General features: G+C 39.3%; 1 protein-coding gene across 1 annotated transcript in view; it reads right to left on the minus strand.

Annotated features, from left to right (window-relative positions):
• Positions 1 to 20,356, minus strand: part of myo15aa (myosin XVAa) — a 69,377-nt gene that overhangs the window by 40,479 nt on the left and 8,542 nt on the right. The window contains exons 2-11 of the mRNA XM_056261618.1: positions 8,404 to 8,486; positions 8,251 to 8,314; positions 7,890 to 7,999; positions 7,637 to 7,711; positions 6,984 to 7,074; positions 3,262 to 3,365; positions 2,987 to 3,050; positions 2,782 to 2,895; positions 2,504 to 2,665; positions 2,266 to 2,379 (exon numbers count right to left, since the gene is read on the minus strand). Of these exons, the coding sequence (XP_056117593.1) occupies positions 2,266 to 2,379; positions 2,504 to 2,665; positions 2,782 to 2,895; positions 2,987 to 3,050; positions 3,262 to 3,365; positions 6,984 to 7,074; positions 7,637 to 7,711; positions 7,890 to 7,999; positions 8,251 to 8,314; positions 8,404 to 8,486 (981 nt within the window). The remainder of the gene's footprint in view (positions 1 to 2,265; positions 2,380 to 2,503; positions 2,666 to 2,781; positions 2,896 to 2,986; positions 3,051 to 3,261; positions 3,366 to 6,983; positions 7,075 to 7,636; positions 7,712 to 7,889; positions 8,000 to 8,250; positions 8,315 to 8,403; positions 8,487 to 20,356) is intronic.

A 20,356-nucleotide genomic window follows, 5' to 3' on the forward strand; every position in this document is an offset into this window, starting at 1 on the left:
CCGAGCTGATGTAAAAGGCTAGGCCGCACAATACACACACAGAAGCAGGGGCAGAACAACATCGTTAAAATAGTCCATGTGACTACAGCGATTCAACTTTAATTTTATGAAGCGATGAGAATACTTTTTGTGTGCAAAAAAAAACCCGAAACAAAATGAACCACTATTTTCAACAATTTCTTCTGGTGTCAGTCTCTGGCGCTGTTCATGTTGTAAACACAGTGCAGCACTTCCAGGTTCTGGGCCTTAAAAGTTGCAATTACGTTGCAGTTGGGGGGAGTATGTGTAGTTGTGATCAGAAAGCTCTCTGATTTCATCAAAAATATCTTAATTTGTGTTCCGAAGATGAATGAAGGTCTTACGGGATTGGAACGACATGATGGTGAGTAATTAATGACATAATTTTTGGGTGAACTAACCCTTTAAAATAGATTGTTTCTTTATATATGATAAACATCTATAAATGTAACAATTTTATATTTCTCCATTGTTTTTATATTTCTTCATTCAATTATTTCATTAATTATGCTTCATGAAATTGTAGTTGTTTCCCTCATTAAGGCTGTTAAATGTAAAAGCTATAAAAAATTCCCTAGAAATGAATGGGAAAAAATACTTGTGGAACCAAGGCTGCTGAAAAAGTGGGCGTGCAGCCACTGTTGCTCTCTAGTGATATTTTGTTTCACAGTCCTTTTGATCACATTGTATTCACGGTAGAACTGCCTTTTAGGTTTTGGAATAACAAGTTTACTGTGTTTGTGGTGAACTGGTTAGCAGGTTAATACTTCGACAGACCTCTTGGTGGCACCCCTACAGAGGGTTGAATGGTACCTGCTACACCCTTAGGACTGTAACACAGTCTATGATGGGAGCCTCAAATTGCTTTAAGGCCTCTTGATGTCTGTTTCTGCCCAGGGTTTTCCCTGACTGGGTTACACTGGTTGCCATAGGGATATGGCATGCTGCCCTGCCATAATCAGCTTGCCATGTTATACTATATGAGGGATTGGGGCTAATACGCACCATTTGCGGCTATCTTTTGGTGCCTTCAAATTGAACAGTGTTGGCATTTGGATCGTGTTTCCAAAGGACTTTAATGAAACTGATGTAATGATAAAACCTTCACTAACAGTGTGTTGATACTTGGCATGGGGCCTTGATGTGTGAGTTCTGCCAGGAGGTCATGTAAGGTCTAGAGGTGAGATGCGGACACTTCCTGTTGATTTCCTCGAGTCCAGTCTGTCTCAAACAGATACGCAAATCCAGGTGTATACGCACTGTATATTGAAATACGCAATATACAGTGGTCGCAAAAATATTGTCACACTTGAAAATATATGACAAAGTATGACAATGCAAGTATCATCTAGTGTAGAGAAAGACTTTCAAGCTAACATTTAAAAACAAGAAGTTTGTTCAAAATTGACACTTTGTCATTCGTCAGTGTAGCATGTTTATAGTTATTTTGATAAACTACATCTGTGTGAACTTGGGGGAGCTGACTTCCTACTTAGTAAAAATCTCCAATGGCACCAGTTGGGTGCAAAAGTCATTGCAAAAGTTAGTTATAATGGTTTTGCATTGATTTGCTCTTTTATTATCTAATACAACAAGATAATAATGTGGAAGGATAATTTTATTACCTAATGCAATAAAAACACATTTTAAACGTGGCTTAAGTGTCCAAATGTTTTGAGTCTAGTTTATATAATAATTAATAAGTATATTTTATATTGGTGCTGTAATAAAGGTACTCCTATAGAAATTGGATAAGAGGAAGACAAACTAGGTATATTGTTTTAATTTTAAGTGCTGACGGATGATATGAAATTTACACTGTCTATAAAGGATTGCTAAGATATGACATGGGCAAGTAAAGGCCAATTCACACTGCACCGACAGACAGTGAACAATGCGGACAATAACCAGATTACAGTGTGTCACTTCTCAGACATTCTTAGACATTCCACAACCCGACAAATGCCAACTGAATAAGTTCAATCAGTGAAAACCAGCACAACAAACTCACTGATCCGATAAAATCCAACGAACGTGTCTGGTGCTGTTGGTCGGCATCTGTCGATGCAGTGTGAAATTGGCCTTAAAAGTGGGTAATGTGAGTATAGTTCTGCATGGATAGCATGCCAATACCACTAAATAAAGGCTATAACATATCCAAAAAAATCAACCTGCATTATCTCTTGTCATGTACAAGGTGAATCTTTTATCTAGTACTGAAGACATTATCAGGCAGTTTTTTTTTACCGTGACTTTGAAAGTAATGGACTTCTGTAGACCCTCTGGGGAAATCTGTAGAAGTTCAGCCACCACTCGGATCTCCTGAGCACTCACAACTGATGCCACTTCCTGAGATTCAGTCTGTCAAAAAAAAAAAAAAATCGAACTTATTGCATTACACCACTGAAATAGAGCATTATAGTGCAGCAACATGAGGGGAATCCAAGTGAGGAGGATGCAACCATTTTTTTGAGTTTCAATGTACCTCATATCTCTCAAAGAAGACATTTCCTAAGTGAAGGATGGAAGACAGGACTCTGAAGATACCGTTCTGATCTTCAGCACTGAAGTGAAGTATTTCCATGGCACTTAGGAGCCTGCGGAAATCCTCCCCATCACTCTTGCCAACAATCTCACAGTCTCCACCCTTGCGACCAAATAGAGCATCCATGAAAGAGAACAACCGTCTAGTTTTTGAGGATTTTTTTTTTTTGTTTAGTTATTTTTGCTATAATAATCTAGTTGATTAAACCATGGTCTCACCTGATTGAGGTAATAATACGTCTCGGCGTCTTGAAGGTAGAAAGACTGCTTCTGCTGTGAAGGAAGGCCTGCAAGCATCTCATAAAAAATGTGATAGTTTCTTTCATCTTTGGCCTGAGAAAGAAAAATTAACATTGTGGTTGTCTATAAAGAATTTGTTTAATAAATTATTATTTTAAATATCTATGAGCATTATGAAGAATACCTGAAACACAATCCTGGACTTTTCAAGTAGATACTGTGAGGTTATGGCACCGCTGATTACCCCTCTGTTTGGGAGCAGGAAAATCAGACAAGCATTAATATGTAATTATTTGCAACTTAACCCATGTACTCTAACATACAGTCATTTTAACCAGCATCGTGTGAATCTTGATCCTGTTATCCTCTTTCAGTTGTAAATGTACTCCATAAGTGTTCACTGTTTCCTTATAGGTGTATCAATAACATTGTAAAGAGATTTGGAATTGATAAACTTACTCTTCCATAAATATTTCCATGTATTTCCCAAATCGACTGGAGTTATCATTCCGTACAGTTTTGGCATTTCCAAAAGACTCTAAAAGAGGCGTTGCTTCAAGAATCTGTAGATTATGCCATAAATTAATATGTGAGAAGTATGTAGCAATAATAACTGCAAAAAACACAAACATATTATTAATAGTTTTGTCTTGTTTTCATGTTAAACTATCTAAAATACTTAAAACAAGATACATTTACTTGAGAAGCAACACTGCATGAGACTTGTGTTCATAGATTGTATCTTAAAGGGGTCATATGATGCGATTATTTGTTTTCCTTTTTCTTTAGTGTGTTAAGTAGCTGTTAGTGCATACATAAGATCTGTAGAGTTACAAAGTTCATAATGTCAAACCTAAAGAGATATTCTTTGTAAAAGTTAAATGGTTAGTTCACCCAAAAATGAAAATTACTCACTCTCATGTTGTTCCAACCCCGTAAGACTTTCGTTCATCTTCGGAACACAAATTAAGATATTTGTAAATAATTCGAGAGCTGTCTCACTCATCTACTGCCGGCCCAGAAAGTTAGAAAAAACATCGTTACAATAGTCCAAGTGACTACAGTGGCTCAACCTTAAGTTTATCAAGCGACGAGAATACTTTGTGCGCAAAAAATAATAATAAAAAAATAACGACTTTATTCAACTATTTGTTTTCTTCGATGTGGGCCTCTGAGTGAGTTGACATAGTGTAACAGCGCAGCGCTACGTCAGAACGTAGGCTCACTATTGGCCAGCATCACACTCATGACCAGCGTCGGACAATAGTGAGTGAGCCTACGTTTTTGCGCACAAAAAGTATGCTCGTCGCTTGATAAACTTAAGGTTGAGCCACTATAGTCACTTGGACTATTTTAACTGTGTTTTTACTAACTTTCTGGGCCGGCAGGTTTCAAATAAAATAGAAGAGTGAGACAGCTCTCAGATTTAATCAAAAATATCTTAATTTGTGTTCCGAAGATGAACGAAAGTCTTAGGGGGTTGGAACAACATGAGGGCGAGTAATTACTGAGTTTTCATTTTTGGTTGAACTACCCTTTAAGGCTCAGCCGAGCCTACCTAAAATGCTTCGTTCAAACACGCCCCCACAAATCTACGTCAGTATGTGGGACCAGAGTTTGATAACACCGCCCAAATGTAAATGCAAAGAAGGCATAACTTTTATTAGGCTTGTTCGACTTCATGCAGCTCTGCGCAGACCGATCGGCGGCAGACTTGAAGCAGTGCATGCCGGTTAGAAATGTTGTCCGACTTGATACAGCGCCGACGCCACGTGACGGTGACGTATGCCATCAAAGTACCGCGAGAGCGATTCGAGAGTAGCCGGAGAACTCAGCCAGCGCAGCTTCTGAAGAGCGGCTGCTCTGAGCTGCACGAGCTCTGATGACGACACAGCTGTTCCACGATTGGCCGGATTCACCGCATGACAACGATCACGTGCGTTTCGTGTTTATTCTCACACCTTTAGTTCCACTAAAGCTCACAAATCAGTTTTTTTTTTATAACCGTAAACACTCTTTTCATGTAGTCGCGATGTGTTGTGTTATGTTTATCAAAATAAAACTGATTTAAAAAACGTTGATTCCACTTCATTGATAGTGGCTATTTTGAACTTTATTCTTGTTCAAACAGATGCAGTATGAAGCAGTAGGCCTACATAAAGTATTGAATGAAAATGTGTCTGAAACATCTGTGCATTTGGCAAATATTGAATTTATTTCACTTCAGCTGTGGTAAAGTATACAAACACCACGTGAGCGGTCACTACGGGAACCAGAAAGTGTCCGACTTCACGTCTCCGTTTGCAGCTCCTCCCCGCCTGCACGCGGCTACTCTCGCTGATCAGTTACATCCAGCCGCAGCCGATGTCGAACACACCTATTCTCTCTGTGTTATTGTTGCCCTGAGGCGGCACCCGCCATGTCGTGGAGACTGTGTTTTTCGTTGCGAAAGCCAAACTACTTTGTTTGGCCTTCCAAAAGAGGACACAATTATAAAACAGTGGGGCAATTGAATCCATCTTTGCCAGTACATTCTGGCGCTTCTGACTCACAGACAGAGCCTGTAAGTATGTTTCAAACGCGAGTTTTGAGCAGTACATGAGTAGCGCTTGCTTGTCGTTTCTACGATCACAAACAGACATGTTTTTATGTTTACATAGTGTTGTCCTAACCTGACTCCGCCAGATGGATTTGCTCCGCATATCCATCTGGAAACCTTCCGTTGAAGTAGTTTTGGTAAGGGGCGAAAATACTGGTTAGCTGATTGGCCTATGTTGGTGATAGACGGGCCAAATCAACCAATCAGATCAACGAAGCATATGACGTACTAACAGAGCGTATCTTTTCCTCTGAGAAAAGCCTCCAGAGCAGTGTTTTGCTCTTCTTTCAGTGAAGAAATACTCTGTAATTCCGATAAAACTTGCTCGATAGCCACGCTGATGCTAGTTTCATCCGCTGAAGCCGACATGTTCTTTAGACTGAACTGACGCGCTTCTCGTTGCGTCACACCTCAACCCGCCTCAAAGCCAACGCTGATTGGACGTTCGTTTGGTGAACTGCTCCCAAATTTTCTTTAACGGAAAGTATCCAGACTGATCTGCGAGTGAAACCTTGAAAGCTCGCGAGATCAGGATGGTCTCACGAGGCTAGTGTTGTCCCCCCGTAGTGCGGCACAACGCGTAAAAAGACAGTAAATCATTGTAATCAGTAATGTCCCCAATTAAATACAATACCAATCTGATACGATCTGTTCCAGTCGCGCTTGCAAAGTTGATCGATCAGCTTGATCATCTGCATTTTCCGGTTCAGATTCGGGCTCGAATTGATAAGCTAGTTCCGACATTATCACCTGGATATTATCATAGGATATTATTGCTTTGGGAGCTGATGTTCCAAATATGGTAAGGGTCGTGACATTTCAGTCACACGCTTAAGGTTTTTGGGCCAATCTCAATGCACTGGATCGCTGGCCAATCAGAGCACACCCCGCTTTTCAGAACGACCTCTGCTTTGTAAAACTCGACGCGTTTCAGAAAGGCGGGGCACAGAGGAGCAAACAATAATGTACAGTAGCCTATGTTTAAAATAATTACTTTTTTAACCTAAAAAAGCGTAAACACATTCCATTAAACCAAATAGGCCTACACAAAATAATGTTCTTTTTAGAACCATCATATTACCCCTTTAAATGTATGTTGTCTTACTGCACTGGGAGTTTTTCCCCCCACTTGTTTCTGAACCTGTTTATAACGTCAAAACAATCTGCCAGTGTAATAAGAGAAAATGCCTTTTTTTTTTAAGATTTAAGCCTGGCAGCCAGTCTTAATATTTACTATCTTCCATATAGCAATCCAAAATAGCTACCAAAAAAAAGTGCTTTACTGTTTCTGCAAAGCATGTGATATTCTTTTAGTTGAAGATACTTTCTATAGATTATTCACCACTTCTGTTAAATTGTTTAATACTCCATAGGTAATTAAAAAAACTTTTGCACACTTGCATATCACAAAGTGCCACAAGCCATGCAAAAAAGGTTGCAAACAACAGAAGGCCACGCAAAAGTACAATACCTCAATCTGTATGATAGCATATAAAAGTAAAATACAAGAAAAAGATAAGTTATAAAATGTGCATGAACTGAGTTTAACAGTTTTCAAAGATTTGATTAGCTTAACTCATACCTGCTGTGTGACATTCTGTTTGTGATGTATTGCTGCTAAGTACCGGAGAACTAGCTTTGTGGTCTCTGTTTTACCAGAGCCACTCTCCCCACTGAAAGACAATAAGCACATTTAGACCACATGATGACTCTAACCCCCTAAAGTACCAGTTTAACTACTTAATTGGCATAGAATGCGGCTTGGCATGTGAGGAACCGATTTTCTTGTCTTTTGCCATGCACTTAAGTAATGAGTGAGGTGTCTGATCATCAGACAGAAGTGAAATTGAATGCTTGATTGGGACTGTCGTTCCAGCTACTCTGAACAGCCATGGGTGCATTTCACAGAGACATGATCTGCTGGTGCAATCATGGCCTAGACATCAGTAGTCTTTCCTTACAGGTATCTCCGTCAGAGCTAGGTTTAAAGTGTTCCAGGCGATCAGCTGTGTCAAGTAGAACTGACACTGATGCCTCCATCAGTGTAAAAGACTACTTAAGGTGACAGGACATAGATTATCTTAGCTATTTGAATTCTGTCTGTTATTTTAATTAATCTTTCCAAAAACACATTAGGAGTTAGGTTAGTTGTTCAAATATATATATTTTTAAAAAATATTTAAAATATTACATTCTGTGAGATAATCTTACATGTTTACCTTAATTTAATCCTACCTGATAATAATGCACTGGTTTTCTTTGGCATCCATCATTTTTGTGTATGAGGCATTTGCAATAGCAAATAGATGTCTGCAAACACAATGGATAAGTTCAAAACATTTAAGAAAAAAGTACAATACTGTATAAGGAATTAGCCTAGCATTGATAAAAAAGCGATCATCCGGTTAAATACTACTGAAGTTTAAAGTAAAGGGTTAAACTTAAGTATTATGAATTAATTAATGCATTTATTAATGAAAGAACTTACGGAGAATTCTCTCCAAGTGCATGCCCTTTGTGTTGTAGAACCATGTCTGTTCCGTAGATGTTGAACATCTTGTAGGGATTAACAGCCACCAGAATACTTCCAATGTAAGTCTTGGGACAAACAAAAACAACATTGCTTTTCAAAACGCATCATTGTTTAATTTCCTTTTTAAATTCACTCAAAACTCTTTGTACTAAAATACTTACAGAATAAAAGTGTTTTAATTTTAGTTTAAAATTTTATTTAACCAGTGGTTAAAATACATAATTCTTAGTTCTAAAGAAATGCATGGATAGCTTTTAGTCATAAAGAAACTAATGAATGTACTATCCATGTGTAGTAGACTTTGCATTTGACTTACATATATCAGATTGCGTTCAAATCTTTTCTTCAAATTCAGCAACACAGCACCTTCATGCAGGTCCCTGAAAAGAGTTTTATTTTTTATGAAAGCACTTAAAAGTGAACACAATGTCATTATATATAGCATTTATCTTATTCAATAAGCTCATACTCAAGCTGTGTCATGTCCTCAAACCCATCCTCCTCTGCACGTTCACGATACAGCATTGTGGGCAGACTTCGAATTGAGTACATCTACAAAAAATTGTGTAAACAATGTGTAAGCCTAAACCAAACATGATATAAAGCTAGTATTTCACACTATAATTATTTATAGACCTTAGTCAGGGTAGAGACGCAATATTGAATTTTACATTTATGAAAATGAGGCTGTGAGGGATATACTTGCAAGTCTTATAGTCTTTGCAATGGCATACACATTTTGTTTTTGTCTACTGAAAGATTTTTGGAAAGATGTTTCATCAGCAACTGGTATGTTGTTAAACAATAGTACAATTCATTGAACACACTGTACTTCTGTCCCTCATGGCGTTGTTTTCATTCCTGTCAAAAATTAAATATGCTGCTACGGCTAAGGTCTATTGAAATGATACCTGTATGCTGTTGTGATATAGCTGGCATGGCAGGTGTATTTTGGTGCATTGTATACACAAACTTAAATACATTACCAAATCATCCATCCATCCATCCATCCCTAGTCCATATTGTCTAATATCCAGCCAATACCAAAGTCATAATATTTTCCTTTGATATGACATTGCCCAACATCATTTTTGACCCATAGTTTTAAATCTAAATTTCAGTATTTCTAATCTAATTGTTTTAACCTGAATCTTCAGTCATACAATTGTATTATTTTAGTGGCACAGATATTGTACTATTATTTTTGTATTTGTTTCCACTGTAGAACAATTCTACAGGAAAGGTCTACAGCAATTAAAAGCTGAGCAATGTTTTCTTATAAAGAGTAACTATATGCAAGTTATGTTACCTTGTCATACCAGTTCCCTTGAGGTTCACCTTCTCTATTTGGTAGCCATGCAGGTTCTGTGCTATCAGTCACTTGGCCAGGAAACACAGGGACGACAAAATTCTCCAGTTCTTCATCCCTATACATGGACCATTTTGTGAGGTTCTGAACAGTATGATGAGGGAGGACTCTTTCTGAAGACCAGACATCATCTGGCTCATGAAAATCTATTATTTGATTTTGAGCCCAGTGTTCACCAGACTGACCCTGAATCTGAGGGGTCACTACTGCGTACCTTGGGTCCTCTGGAGAGCGTCCCAGTGTTGACGGCAACTTGTAGGAGGCTTTGCGTAAGTTAACGTTCGTCAAGGCATTTCCCAGAAAGGGTGAAGTGGGAGATTCACTTTGAGCTGGTTTAGCTCTTGTCATGATTGATCCATCAGGCAATCTGTAAGATGCTTTACGAAGATTTTGGTTTAGGAGGGCACTGGACATCATTGAAGAGGGAGCTTGCTCTTGTTTAGGCTTTTTAAACAGGCCGGAGGTATTAGGTAAGCGATAGTTGGCCTTACCAACATTTTGTAATGCACTTGACAAATTAGATGAAATTGATTGCTCTGGTTCCTGTTCAGAGCTCTTAGTCAAAAGTGTTCCATCAGGAAGTCTGTAAGAAGCCTTACGAAGGTTTGAGTTCAGAAGAGCACTTGAAAGATGTGGAGAGGGTGACTGCTTTGCTGGTTGGTTTCGGGAAAAAAGAGTACTATCAGGTAGTTTATAGGAAGATTTACGTAGGTTAATATTCTGTAGAGCACTTCCCAAGTATGGTGATGATTTTGTTGTGTCCACGGTTTGATCAGTGCTATTGGATACAAGTGTTCCATCAGGAAGCCTGTAACTTGCTTTTCGAATGTTTGGATTCTGAAGAGCATTGGATAGCGGTGAAGAAGATTGAGCTGGTTGTGCTGGCTCATTTCTCATTATCGTACCATCAGGGAGCCTATAAGTTGCTTTCCGGAGACTGGGATTTTGCAAAGCATTTGACAGAACAGATGTAGTAGCCTCCTCTTTTTGGCCTCCTAAATTTCTAGATATTATTGATCCATCAGGTAGCCGAAAGGAAGCACCTTGAAGGTTTCGATTCTTTAATGCATTTGACAAAGGTGAGGAATAATCCTGTGCTTGCAGGAAAGGAGTAGGATTCCTCTGTAAAGGAGAGGTACAGGATGCATTTCTAGATATTATTGATCCATCAGGTAGCTGAAAGGAAGCACCTTGAAGTTTTGGATTCTTTAATGCATTTGACAAATGTGAGGAATAATCCTGTGCTTGCATGAAAGGAGTAGGATTCCTCTGTAAAGGAGAGGAATAGGATGCATTTTTTAAGTTAGGATTCTTAAGTGCATTTGATAATACTGATGTTTGCTGTTCAGGCTGTGACATCACCGGAGCATATAAAGAAGTATTTCGCTGAAGAGGTGAGATATATGAGGCACTGCGTAATTGAGGATTTTGTAGTGCATTTGTTAATACTGAAGAAGATTGCAAAATGTTCTGTGGTACCTGCTGAGCTGCTGTGGGAGAATATGGAGATGTGCTTCTATGCAGTGGGGAAGTGAGGGAGGCATTACGTAGGTAAGGGTTTTGCAATGCATTAGAGAGCATTGGAGAATAATTCTGATTGATTACCTGAACCTCTTGAGGTGCCACTATAGAATGAGGAGATGCAGACCTTTGCAGAGGTGAGCGGTAAGTGGCATTACGGAGAAGTGGATTTTGTAATGCATTTGATAAGCCTGGAGAAGAGCTCTGAGATAAACTTTGGTTGATCTGTGACATTGGGGATTTAAACCTTGGAAAAGGTGAACTGAACGAAGCAGCAGCAAGATTTGGGTTCTGTAAAGCATTTGTTAGTAGAGGAGATGGCCCTTGTTCAACTGTCTGGGCAAATTCAGTTATTACCTGAGGCTGAGGAGTGCTACTCAATGGAAATTGTGATCTGAGTGAGGCGCGATTGATTAATTCATTATGCATAGCATTTCTCTGTGAGAGGATCGGCGATGGAGAGCGTAGAGACATTGGTGAACCAGCTCTCACTGAAAGCTGAGGTGACGGACATGGGGTTGGAACATGTCTCACAGAGAATTGTGGTGAAGGTACTCCTGGCCGTTTTATTGGAACATGTTGTGGAAAAGGGGGTTGAGCATTCATTACAAGAGGATGGCTCTGGCCTCTTATTGATTGTCTGAGAGGAACGGGACTTATTGGTACTCTCACAACAGGACGCCCTCTCCCAACAGGTCTATGAAACCCTCTCTGTGGATTTGGTGTTCCAGATGGAAAGAATCTCTTTGAGTCTTGAAAACCTGCTGGTCTGGAACCTTGTCTTGCCAACATGATAGGTGAGGATCTAGCACTCTGATTCAAAGCTCCTGAACTCATGGGTACATTATGGACTGAAGATCTGAACGGAGCAACGTTTTGCATTTGAGGAGTGCCATGATGACTTTTTCTTTGGAAAATTGGATTAACAGGAGATGGCTTAACTGTTCCCATTGGCACTTTGTTGCCACCAAATCCTCTGAATCTACGTGTAGAGGAACGAGTTGGTAGATGTTGTGGGTCATGTTGAATTCTGCCAGAAAATGCTGATGGTGATGGGGAAAGAGGTCTCTGAGATCTAGAGGCAAAGGGGGATATTGGTCTCGGAGACATCTGTCTTTGGGAGGGAGATGTGGCTCTGTGAGGTGGGTATGGTGAGCTCTCCTCTAGTGAATGTTGGCCTATTGTTGGAGACCGTGGAGGGCTTCTCCTCCGTAAAGATGGTTGTGGTGAAAAAGAACTTTTCCTGATAGATCTTGATGACATAAAAGAGTCCTGATTGCTTCTACCAATTGGCCTGAAACGAGATTTTGTTGGAGGGGCAGGACTAGCCTGGGAACTTTGTCTCAGTGTTGGTCTAGGCGAAGAAGGAGGACTTCTCCTTCTCATTGAGCCTCGTGGAGACATTGGAGGACTCTCTCTTCCATTAACAAGAGGAGATGGTGCTCTAGAACCAAATGGCTTTCTCTGGGGTATTGGAGATTTTCCCCTTAAAGAAGCTAAAGGTGATGGTGCTCGTCTGGACGGTTGTGGAGAAGAAGGGGGGCTAAATTTTCTCCTTTGGATGGGAGATAACTGCCTTTGTGCATTATTATTGTATGATGTTGGGCTAAACATTCTTGACTGCCTTGGTGAGAACCTTGGACGCATTTCCTCATACATATCAGATCTTTGGCGAGGTAGAGGGCTGCTTCGACCTGGTGAAAAATTACTTTGTCTTAAGGAGAGCTGTGGTGAGGGGAGATTGTTAAATTGTCTCATTGTTGGTTGGACATTTTCATGTGGAAAATCATGTCTCTGAAACATAGGATCTGGATAGACTAAATGGGGAGATACTGGTTCAACCATAGTGGGATCAAATCTCCTTGCTGACAAAACCGGAGATGATGGTGTTGAGAGTGGTATGAGTCCTACAGGTCCAAAATAATGTCTACTTGGGACAGGTGACACTGGGATTGGAGACGAAAAGTGTCTTGCCTGAAGAACAGGTGAGGATGGTACTTGGGGTGTTCTGGTTAAAATGGGACTACCAGGTGGTATAATAGATGCTGGTGTTTGCTGAATGAATATAGGCGTGGGAGAAAATGACCTTTGTACAGCTTCTGATTGATGTGGAGTATATAAAGGAAGGCTCATAGGTGAAGCATATTGGTTCTCATATTGGTCTGGAATCATCATTTCCCCATCATTCCTGGTGAATTGCATCGGACTTGCAATTTCAAGTTTTTCTTTTCCAAACAATTTTACTTGTGGTCTTGGGAATCTGAATGAATCTTCAGTCAATATTCCTTCTGTTGGTATTTGTACATACTCATTACCATACATTCCTGAGGGTTCTGTTGGTTCCATGACATCCTCCACTGTGTACATAAATGGCTGGTTAGCAACCATCTGAGAGTCAAGGTAAACTGCGGTGGTGTCTCCATTGTATATGTACTGATTTGGATTGTATGCATATGGATAACCTGGATATGTCATGGTGGCATCTGAAACACCATCATAGTGAATGTAATAATTTTGCTGATCACCATAATAGTCAAACTGTTCTGGATAGTATCCATATTCATAGTATTCCACATCATTACCAGGGTAGCCAAATTCATCTTCCACAGCATAACCCATTTCATCATAGTATTCCGTACCATCAACAGGGTATCCAAATTCATCAACTCTCTGGTGCCTGTAATCATAGTCGATTCTATCATCATAATAACCATATGGTTGTCTTACATCATACTGATACTGATCGTAATAGTCTTCATCAAAATAGCCATACTCATCCTCATTCATAGGATCATAATAATCATTCTCCTCATCATAAAAGCCATACTCATCTTCAGGATAATCATAATATTCCTGGTCATCTTCAAAGTAGTCATACTGATGTGGTCCTCTGAAGCGCCCCTCACCATAGCTGTCATGATTTCTGCTCCTATAACGTCCCCGGGGGTTATTTCTGCTATAACTACTTTGAACATAGTCATCTTCCTCATAGCTGAACTCACCCTCATCATATTCATATCCTCCATTCTGATAGCCATGATATTGCCCCACACTTGACCTGTCATAACGAACAGAGCGACCCAGTCTTCCAGATGTTTTGGATGAGATAAATTTGTTAGTTAACCAGTTTGCTGCTCCTGCTATCTTCCCCAGAGCCCATCCTTTACTTTTGAATTGTGCAGCTCCAGTTTTCTTTTTACCAAAGAAGCCTTTGAATTTGCCTCCCAGTCCAGAGGTGGCTGCTGCATTTTTATTTGCTTTCCCACCAATATTGAGTAATAAAAATGTTCTTCCACCTTCCTCTTTTTTATTTTTGTCTTCTTCTGTAGCTTTTGACTTTCCAAAGCCTGAAAACAACTTTGATGTACTTTGTAATGCCTTTGGGGTCATACCTTTTTTCTTCTTGCTGCCAGATAGTCTCATGAAAAGCCTAGATGTGCTTTTTAGCCCTCTTTTTGATTGTTTTGGGGCTGGCTTTGAGAAAAATGGGGACTTTCCTGTCAGACCTGTGAGAACTTTAGAAGCACCTTTTAAATTAGCTTTTGCATCCTCTTTCTTTTCAACGTTTTGCTGACCCTGAACAGCAAAGCCTGTAATAGCCGAAGACGCCCCTTTCAAGTTTATGTCCTTCATTTTACCTAGCTGAAGTTGTGGCTTTTTTGGATCAACACCTTGCTCCGCTGCTTGCCCACGTTTTGGCTTAGCTACAGCTTTCACTGCCATAGCTTTGGATGCTCCCTTCAGTGCAGCTTTCCCTTTCCCTTTTCCTCTTTTACCACCATCATCCTCGCTTTGCACATCCTCTTCATCTACTGCCTCACTGTCCTCAACCTCACTCCTTTCCACCTCGGAAGCCTCCTCAGATTCACTAGGATCTGGTTTGCCTTTTCCTTTTGCTTTCTTTGGATCCTCTTTCCCTTTCCCTTTAGGAGGATCTTTGCCTCCCTTTCCCCCTTTCTTGTCATCTTTTGCTGCCTTTGTATCTTCTTTTGCTTCCCCCTTTCCTTTGTCACCTTTCTTAGGTGCGGCTTTGTCTGCTTTCTTTGGTGGCATTTTATCCTTCTCCAAAAGTCATGCTAATATACGTCACTGTATCAAAAATGGGTGGTCAGTGACAAAAAACTCAAACAGTAACACAAATGTTCCATGTGGATTCCAGGTTCAACAAAAAAGTTATGAATTATGTCTAATAATTCTCTTGAATGTAAGCCCAAGTAAAAATTTCACTTAATACAAAAGCCAAAATGCTGATAGCTCTTTTTGTTCAGGACTCTACCTTACTGGTGTATTCCTCACATTTCAGAAATATCCGAGTCTTGTCCTTGGCTGTAGTGCTAATTTTGGCAAGAGATTTCCCACACACAAAAGGCTCTTTATCTCAGGCATCCATGAATGTCAGCATCCCTTTGTCATGTTCTACAAGCTTTTTCATGCCTTGGGAAAGTACTCCAGTTACACTTTTTGTCCTCTTGAGTTTTGCAGGTAGTGTCCTTCAATAGCTCCAGATGCATGTGTCTGAAAGTATGCGAGGGCTCCCTGTAATAGCTACGAAGGGCACCTTAAATGTATCAACTACACTGACTTAGAGTAACATTATCTGTTTGGCTCATTCCTGTATAAATAATGCACGTTGGCTGAGCTGTTACTAAACTGTGTCTGAGGACATTTCCAAAAAGTATGGTAATGATGATACTGACTGAAGAGGAATGTCTCCTCAATCACATCTGAGGTGGGTTAAATGTTTGATATTATTTGAGTACCAAACAAATAAAACGTTAGTAACTTGATACTGTCATGCCAAACTTTTTTTTTTTTTTTTTTTTTTTTTTTTTTATTGAGCCATGACTTGCAGCAGTGACATTTTTAATTTAAAACAATGTTATCAACCACCCAATAGGACTTTTGGAGATGGAAATCATTTGAATTAATTGAATATAACAAAAATTTCGGATTTGTTGATTTTGCATTGTTTAGGCCAATAAAACAAAACAAAAGTATATTATTTGTACAAAGAATAAATATAGCTTGTAAATGTTTAGACTGACATGAATTATATATGATTTATTGGTAGGGTTACTTCTTTACCTTTTGACTATATTTTTATGAGCAGGAGAGAATCCAAACAGGTATCAACATTCATTATTATGATGCTACCATGCAACTCATATGTTGCTACTCAATACATATGTTTATGTCAGCTCTGAAAAAATTTAGTGGTTATCACAGACAAGAATCACATATGTACGTAATAAGCTGTGTGATTATCTCTCTGTTGACCACTTAATATTCCAAGAGTTCATGACACTGGTAGGGATAAATTCTTAATAGCCGGTCTGTATTCAGTTCACTAAGAAATAATTAAATATTAATCGGAAAAGTTCTAAATATAGAGTGACCCCATTCATTGTTAGCTTCAGATATTCGCCATCACAGGCATATATTGCATATTTATGTGATTATACATGTAGGTAATATTTAAACTGAACATTATTTTTATGATTTCATTTTTTTTATTTTCTTTGCTTGAAGAAGAGGTGGTTATCTCTTATCTGTAATGTAAAAAAAAAATCCTCTGTGGTGCATCAGCTGTTCAGCTGTTATGTTTTGAAACAAGTCCAAGAGGGGGTGGGCTGCTTTCTTTCGAGGATGTCCAATCCATTTTCAATACACAACACATATGACTTTACTTTTAATTTAATTAATAGAGATTCAATGTTTTACTAAATGACGCTCTTAAAAGTCAGTTCAATTTTTTTTTCGGCAGTATATATACAGCACTACTTTCATCAGGAGTTAAATGCATATTAGAGTATAGGTAAGTAAAGAGAAGACTTAAACCCCTGTAGACCCATAGCTTAGTCTCCCTGGCGAGACGTAATGCATACCCCAAACCCTAAATGAACCTGTTTAAATCCAAGCCTAGCTATTCACCTAGGCCAAGTGCTGGGTAAGGTTACAATTAAGAGGCTTGGGGGAGGACTAGATAAAATTTCAGTGGTGTTAGAAATGGTTAGAAGTGAGTTATCTAAGTTATCTAATCTATACATTGTCTCAGACCATACATATAAATGTCAAACATCATCTTTGCCACAATGAAATGTCAAATGGCTCCAACAACAGCCTCTTAACTGTGCAGTTATCCATACTGTATATAACCCTTTAAAGGAATAGTTCACCCAAAAATGAAAATTCTGTCATTTACTCACCCTCAAGTTGTTCCAAATCTGTATGAATTTCTGTCTTTTGCTAAGCACAAAAGAAGATATTTTAAAGAATGTCAGTAACCAAACAGTTGATGGGCCCCATTGACTTCCATATCATTTTTTTTCCACACTATGGAAAGTCAGTCCAGTCCATCAACTGTTTGCTTATATTCTTCAAAATATCTTATTTTGTGTTAAGCAGAAAAAAAGAAACTCATACAAGTTTGGAACAACTTGAGGGTGAGTAAATGATGACAGAATCTTCATTTTGGGTGACCTATCCCTTTAAATTGCTGCTACTTATATTAATGTTCAATTTGTTGTTTGTCTTGGGGTAAGAACTCCAAAGTCACTGAAGAAACCACATTTTAAAAACCGTAAAAGCAATGACAAAAAAAGATGAATTGACTTGTTAAACTACCTTGTTACTGTGTCAATGACTTATCTAATTTAATGCAATTAGGCTACACCACACAAATGGCAATTTTGTCACACACAAGCGCAGTGTTTGATTAGTGTAATGAACCTCCTTATGCTTGCAGATGCCAGCCATTAATTAATAAATAATGAAGGGAAATCTTTAACAAGGCACCTGGGATCTATAGAATGGTCGTCAAAAGATATGCCCACAGAGTGATAACTCGCCAGATATTAAAAGTAATAATGAAAGGAATATATAATTATATACACAGCATAAATAAAAATATCAACAGCTTTATTATTTTTTAATATCCTAGTGAAGAAATATAAATTAATAAAAAACTAGCATTGTACAGGAAGCATACTGTAAAATAAAAATATAATAAATCATGATATTGTCATGATTGTGCCAGTAGTTGTAACACTTACCTTGAAAATTATTTTTTAAAAATCATTGCATCTAATCCCTTTTCCAAAAGAGTCACTCAATGGCTATATTCTGTTCTGGAATATAAGATCCGTTCTCAGTATAATTAGTGTGCTGCACTGAACTATATGCTGGACCAACACATTGTATGTTCATATAAGGGCTGATCTATTATGTTGTTCCTCTACCAAACTGCTCTCTTTCAGATGTAAAAGCTGCACACACATGCAAACAGACCTTTTTCCAAAATGCGGAGATGGAACAAAAGCCATGGTAATGTGACTTGCTTGTTTTCTTATTTGGACAATGCATTTTAGCACACAAAGCAACATCATATACCTCAGAGAAGGTAAACAATTTATATTATTCTAGAGACGACAGGCCTGGCTCTGTATGCAAACAAACTACCTCACCCCATTACAAGCTAATTGTTACAAGCAGTGGCTGCAGACATGGTTCAAAGATCTGCACTTGCCTCTAGATTTTAGAGGTGAGAGTGCATCACATCTACAAGGAATTTTTCATTAAAATTCTTTCTCATTGTGGCCAAAACAACACTTGTTGACTTACTTCAAAGTCCCTGTAACATTTGTTATACCAATAATTGTTCAGTACAATAGACAGTCAGCTGCCCTAAGGAAAAAAAAAAAAAAACTTGTCACGGGTACAACAACTTGTAGCAGGACACCCGTTTTAACATCAGTCCGAAATTTGTATCTTGTCTCCCCCTAAAGGACACATATTATTACTTTAAAGTCAGCTTGAAATCAAAATTGGCAATACTTGTTTTTATGGAACATTGCAGTGTTTATTATAAATGATTTATACTTGCACATCATTATTTTAAAACATTCATGTGCCCTCATAATCTATAATCAAATTAACTTTTCCTTCTTGCAGTGACATCTCTTCTCTGATGTGTTTACTGGCGTGAGGGCAGGACAACCTGTCACTCACATGACATCACAGCAATAACAAACCACAACCATCCAATGCACTGCACATGTCGCCCCGCCCCATACTTACTCTGATTGGTTAATTCGTCTTCAATAGGAATACTTGATAGAAAATAGTGTTCGTAGTGGATGTAGATCAAAGAAGTGCATGGATGTCAAAGCGAATGTCATCAATCAATTTACAAAACTGTAAAAGAGAGGTGTCTAAAGCCACATACACTGAACAAAATTATAAACGCAACACTCTTGTTTTTGCCCCCATTTTTCACGAGCTGAACTCAAAGATCTAAGACTTTTTCTATGTACACAAAAGGCCTATTTCTCTCATATTGTTCACAAATCGGTCTAAATCTGTGTTAGTGAGCACTTCTCCTTTGCCGAGATAATCCATCCACCTCACAGGTGTGGCATATCAAGATGCTGATTAGACTGGGGGGACCCCTCTGAAAAAAAAAAGGTTGTTGATTGTGACCTGTGGAATGTTGGTCCACTCCTCTTCAATGGCTGTGCGAAGTTGCTAGATATTGGCTGAGCGGTTTGCTGATGTCAACGTTGTGGATCGAGTGGCCCATGGTGGCGGTGGGGTTATATTATGGGCAGGCGTATGTTATGGACAACGAACACAGGTGCATTTTATTGATGGCATTTTGAATGCACAGAGATACGTGACGAGATCCTGAGGCCCATTGTTGTGCCATTCATCCACGACCATCACCTCATGTTGCAGCATGTCACCGGACATGTCACCCATTGAGCATGTTTGGGATGCTCTGGATCGGCGTATACGACAGCGAGTTCCAGGTCCTGCCAATATCACTTCGCACAGCCATTGAAGTAGCCTGGGAAAACCCAGAAAACTTCCGGCAAATTTAGATTTGCTCTGAAAGTTAGTCTGGCAAAGAGCTCATTCAAGCCCATTTCCAATCTGTCGAAATCAAGGCACCAATCAGAAACGTTGGGGCGGGCTTTACATGATGACGACAGCGCTGGGATTTTGAAGCAGATTTTGTAGCCTACATTACAAAGATGGATGCCGCCGTCGAACATCACTCGTTCGAATCAGCTATCGCGTCTGTTTTAAGCGATTTGAGCGTTTCCTTTTTGTTAAAAACCGAGCAAAGAACAACACTCGAAGATTCTCTGCCGCCCTGCATACGTCATCTCCTTCATTGCTCTGATTGGTTTTAGGTCTAAACCGCAACGTCCATTGGTGACGCCCCTCTGGAAATGATTTGTCTATGACGCTTTGCCAGACCATAACTCAGTTACAACTGAGAATGGTCTGGTTTTAACCAGGCTATTGAAGAGGAGTGGACCAACATTCCACAGGCCACAATCAACAACCCTTTTTCTTTTTTTTCTTTTTCTTTTTCAGGGGGGTCCCCCCCCCCCCCCCTCCGCCCCAGATAATTTGGCCAAAAGAGTGGCCTTTTATTGTGGCCAGCCTAAGGCACACCTGTCTAATCAGCATCTTGATATGCCACACCTGTGAGGTGGATGGATTATCTCGGCAAAGGAGAAGTGCT

Source organism: Rhinichthys klamathensis, unplaced genomic scaffold, assembly GCF_029890125.1.
Source record: "Rhinichthys klamathensis goyatoka isolate OS25496 unplaced genomic scaffold, OSU_Roscu_1.1 h1tg000184l_1, whole genome shotgun sequence".
Lineage (NCBI taxonomy): Eukaryota > Metazoa > Chordata > Actinopteri > Cypriniformes > Leuciscidae > Rhinichthys > Rhinichthys klamathensis.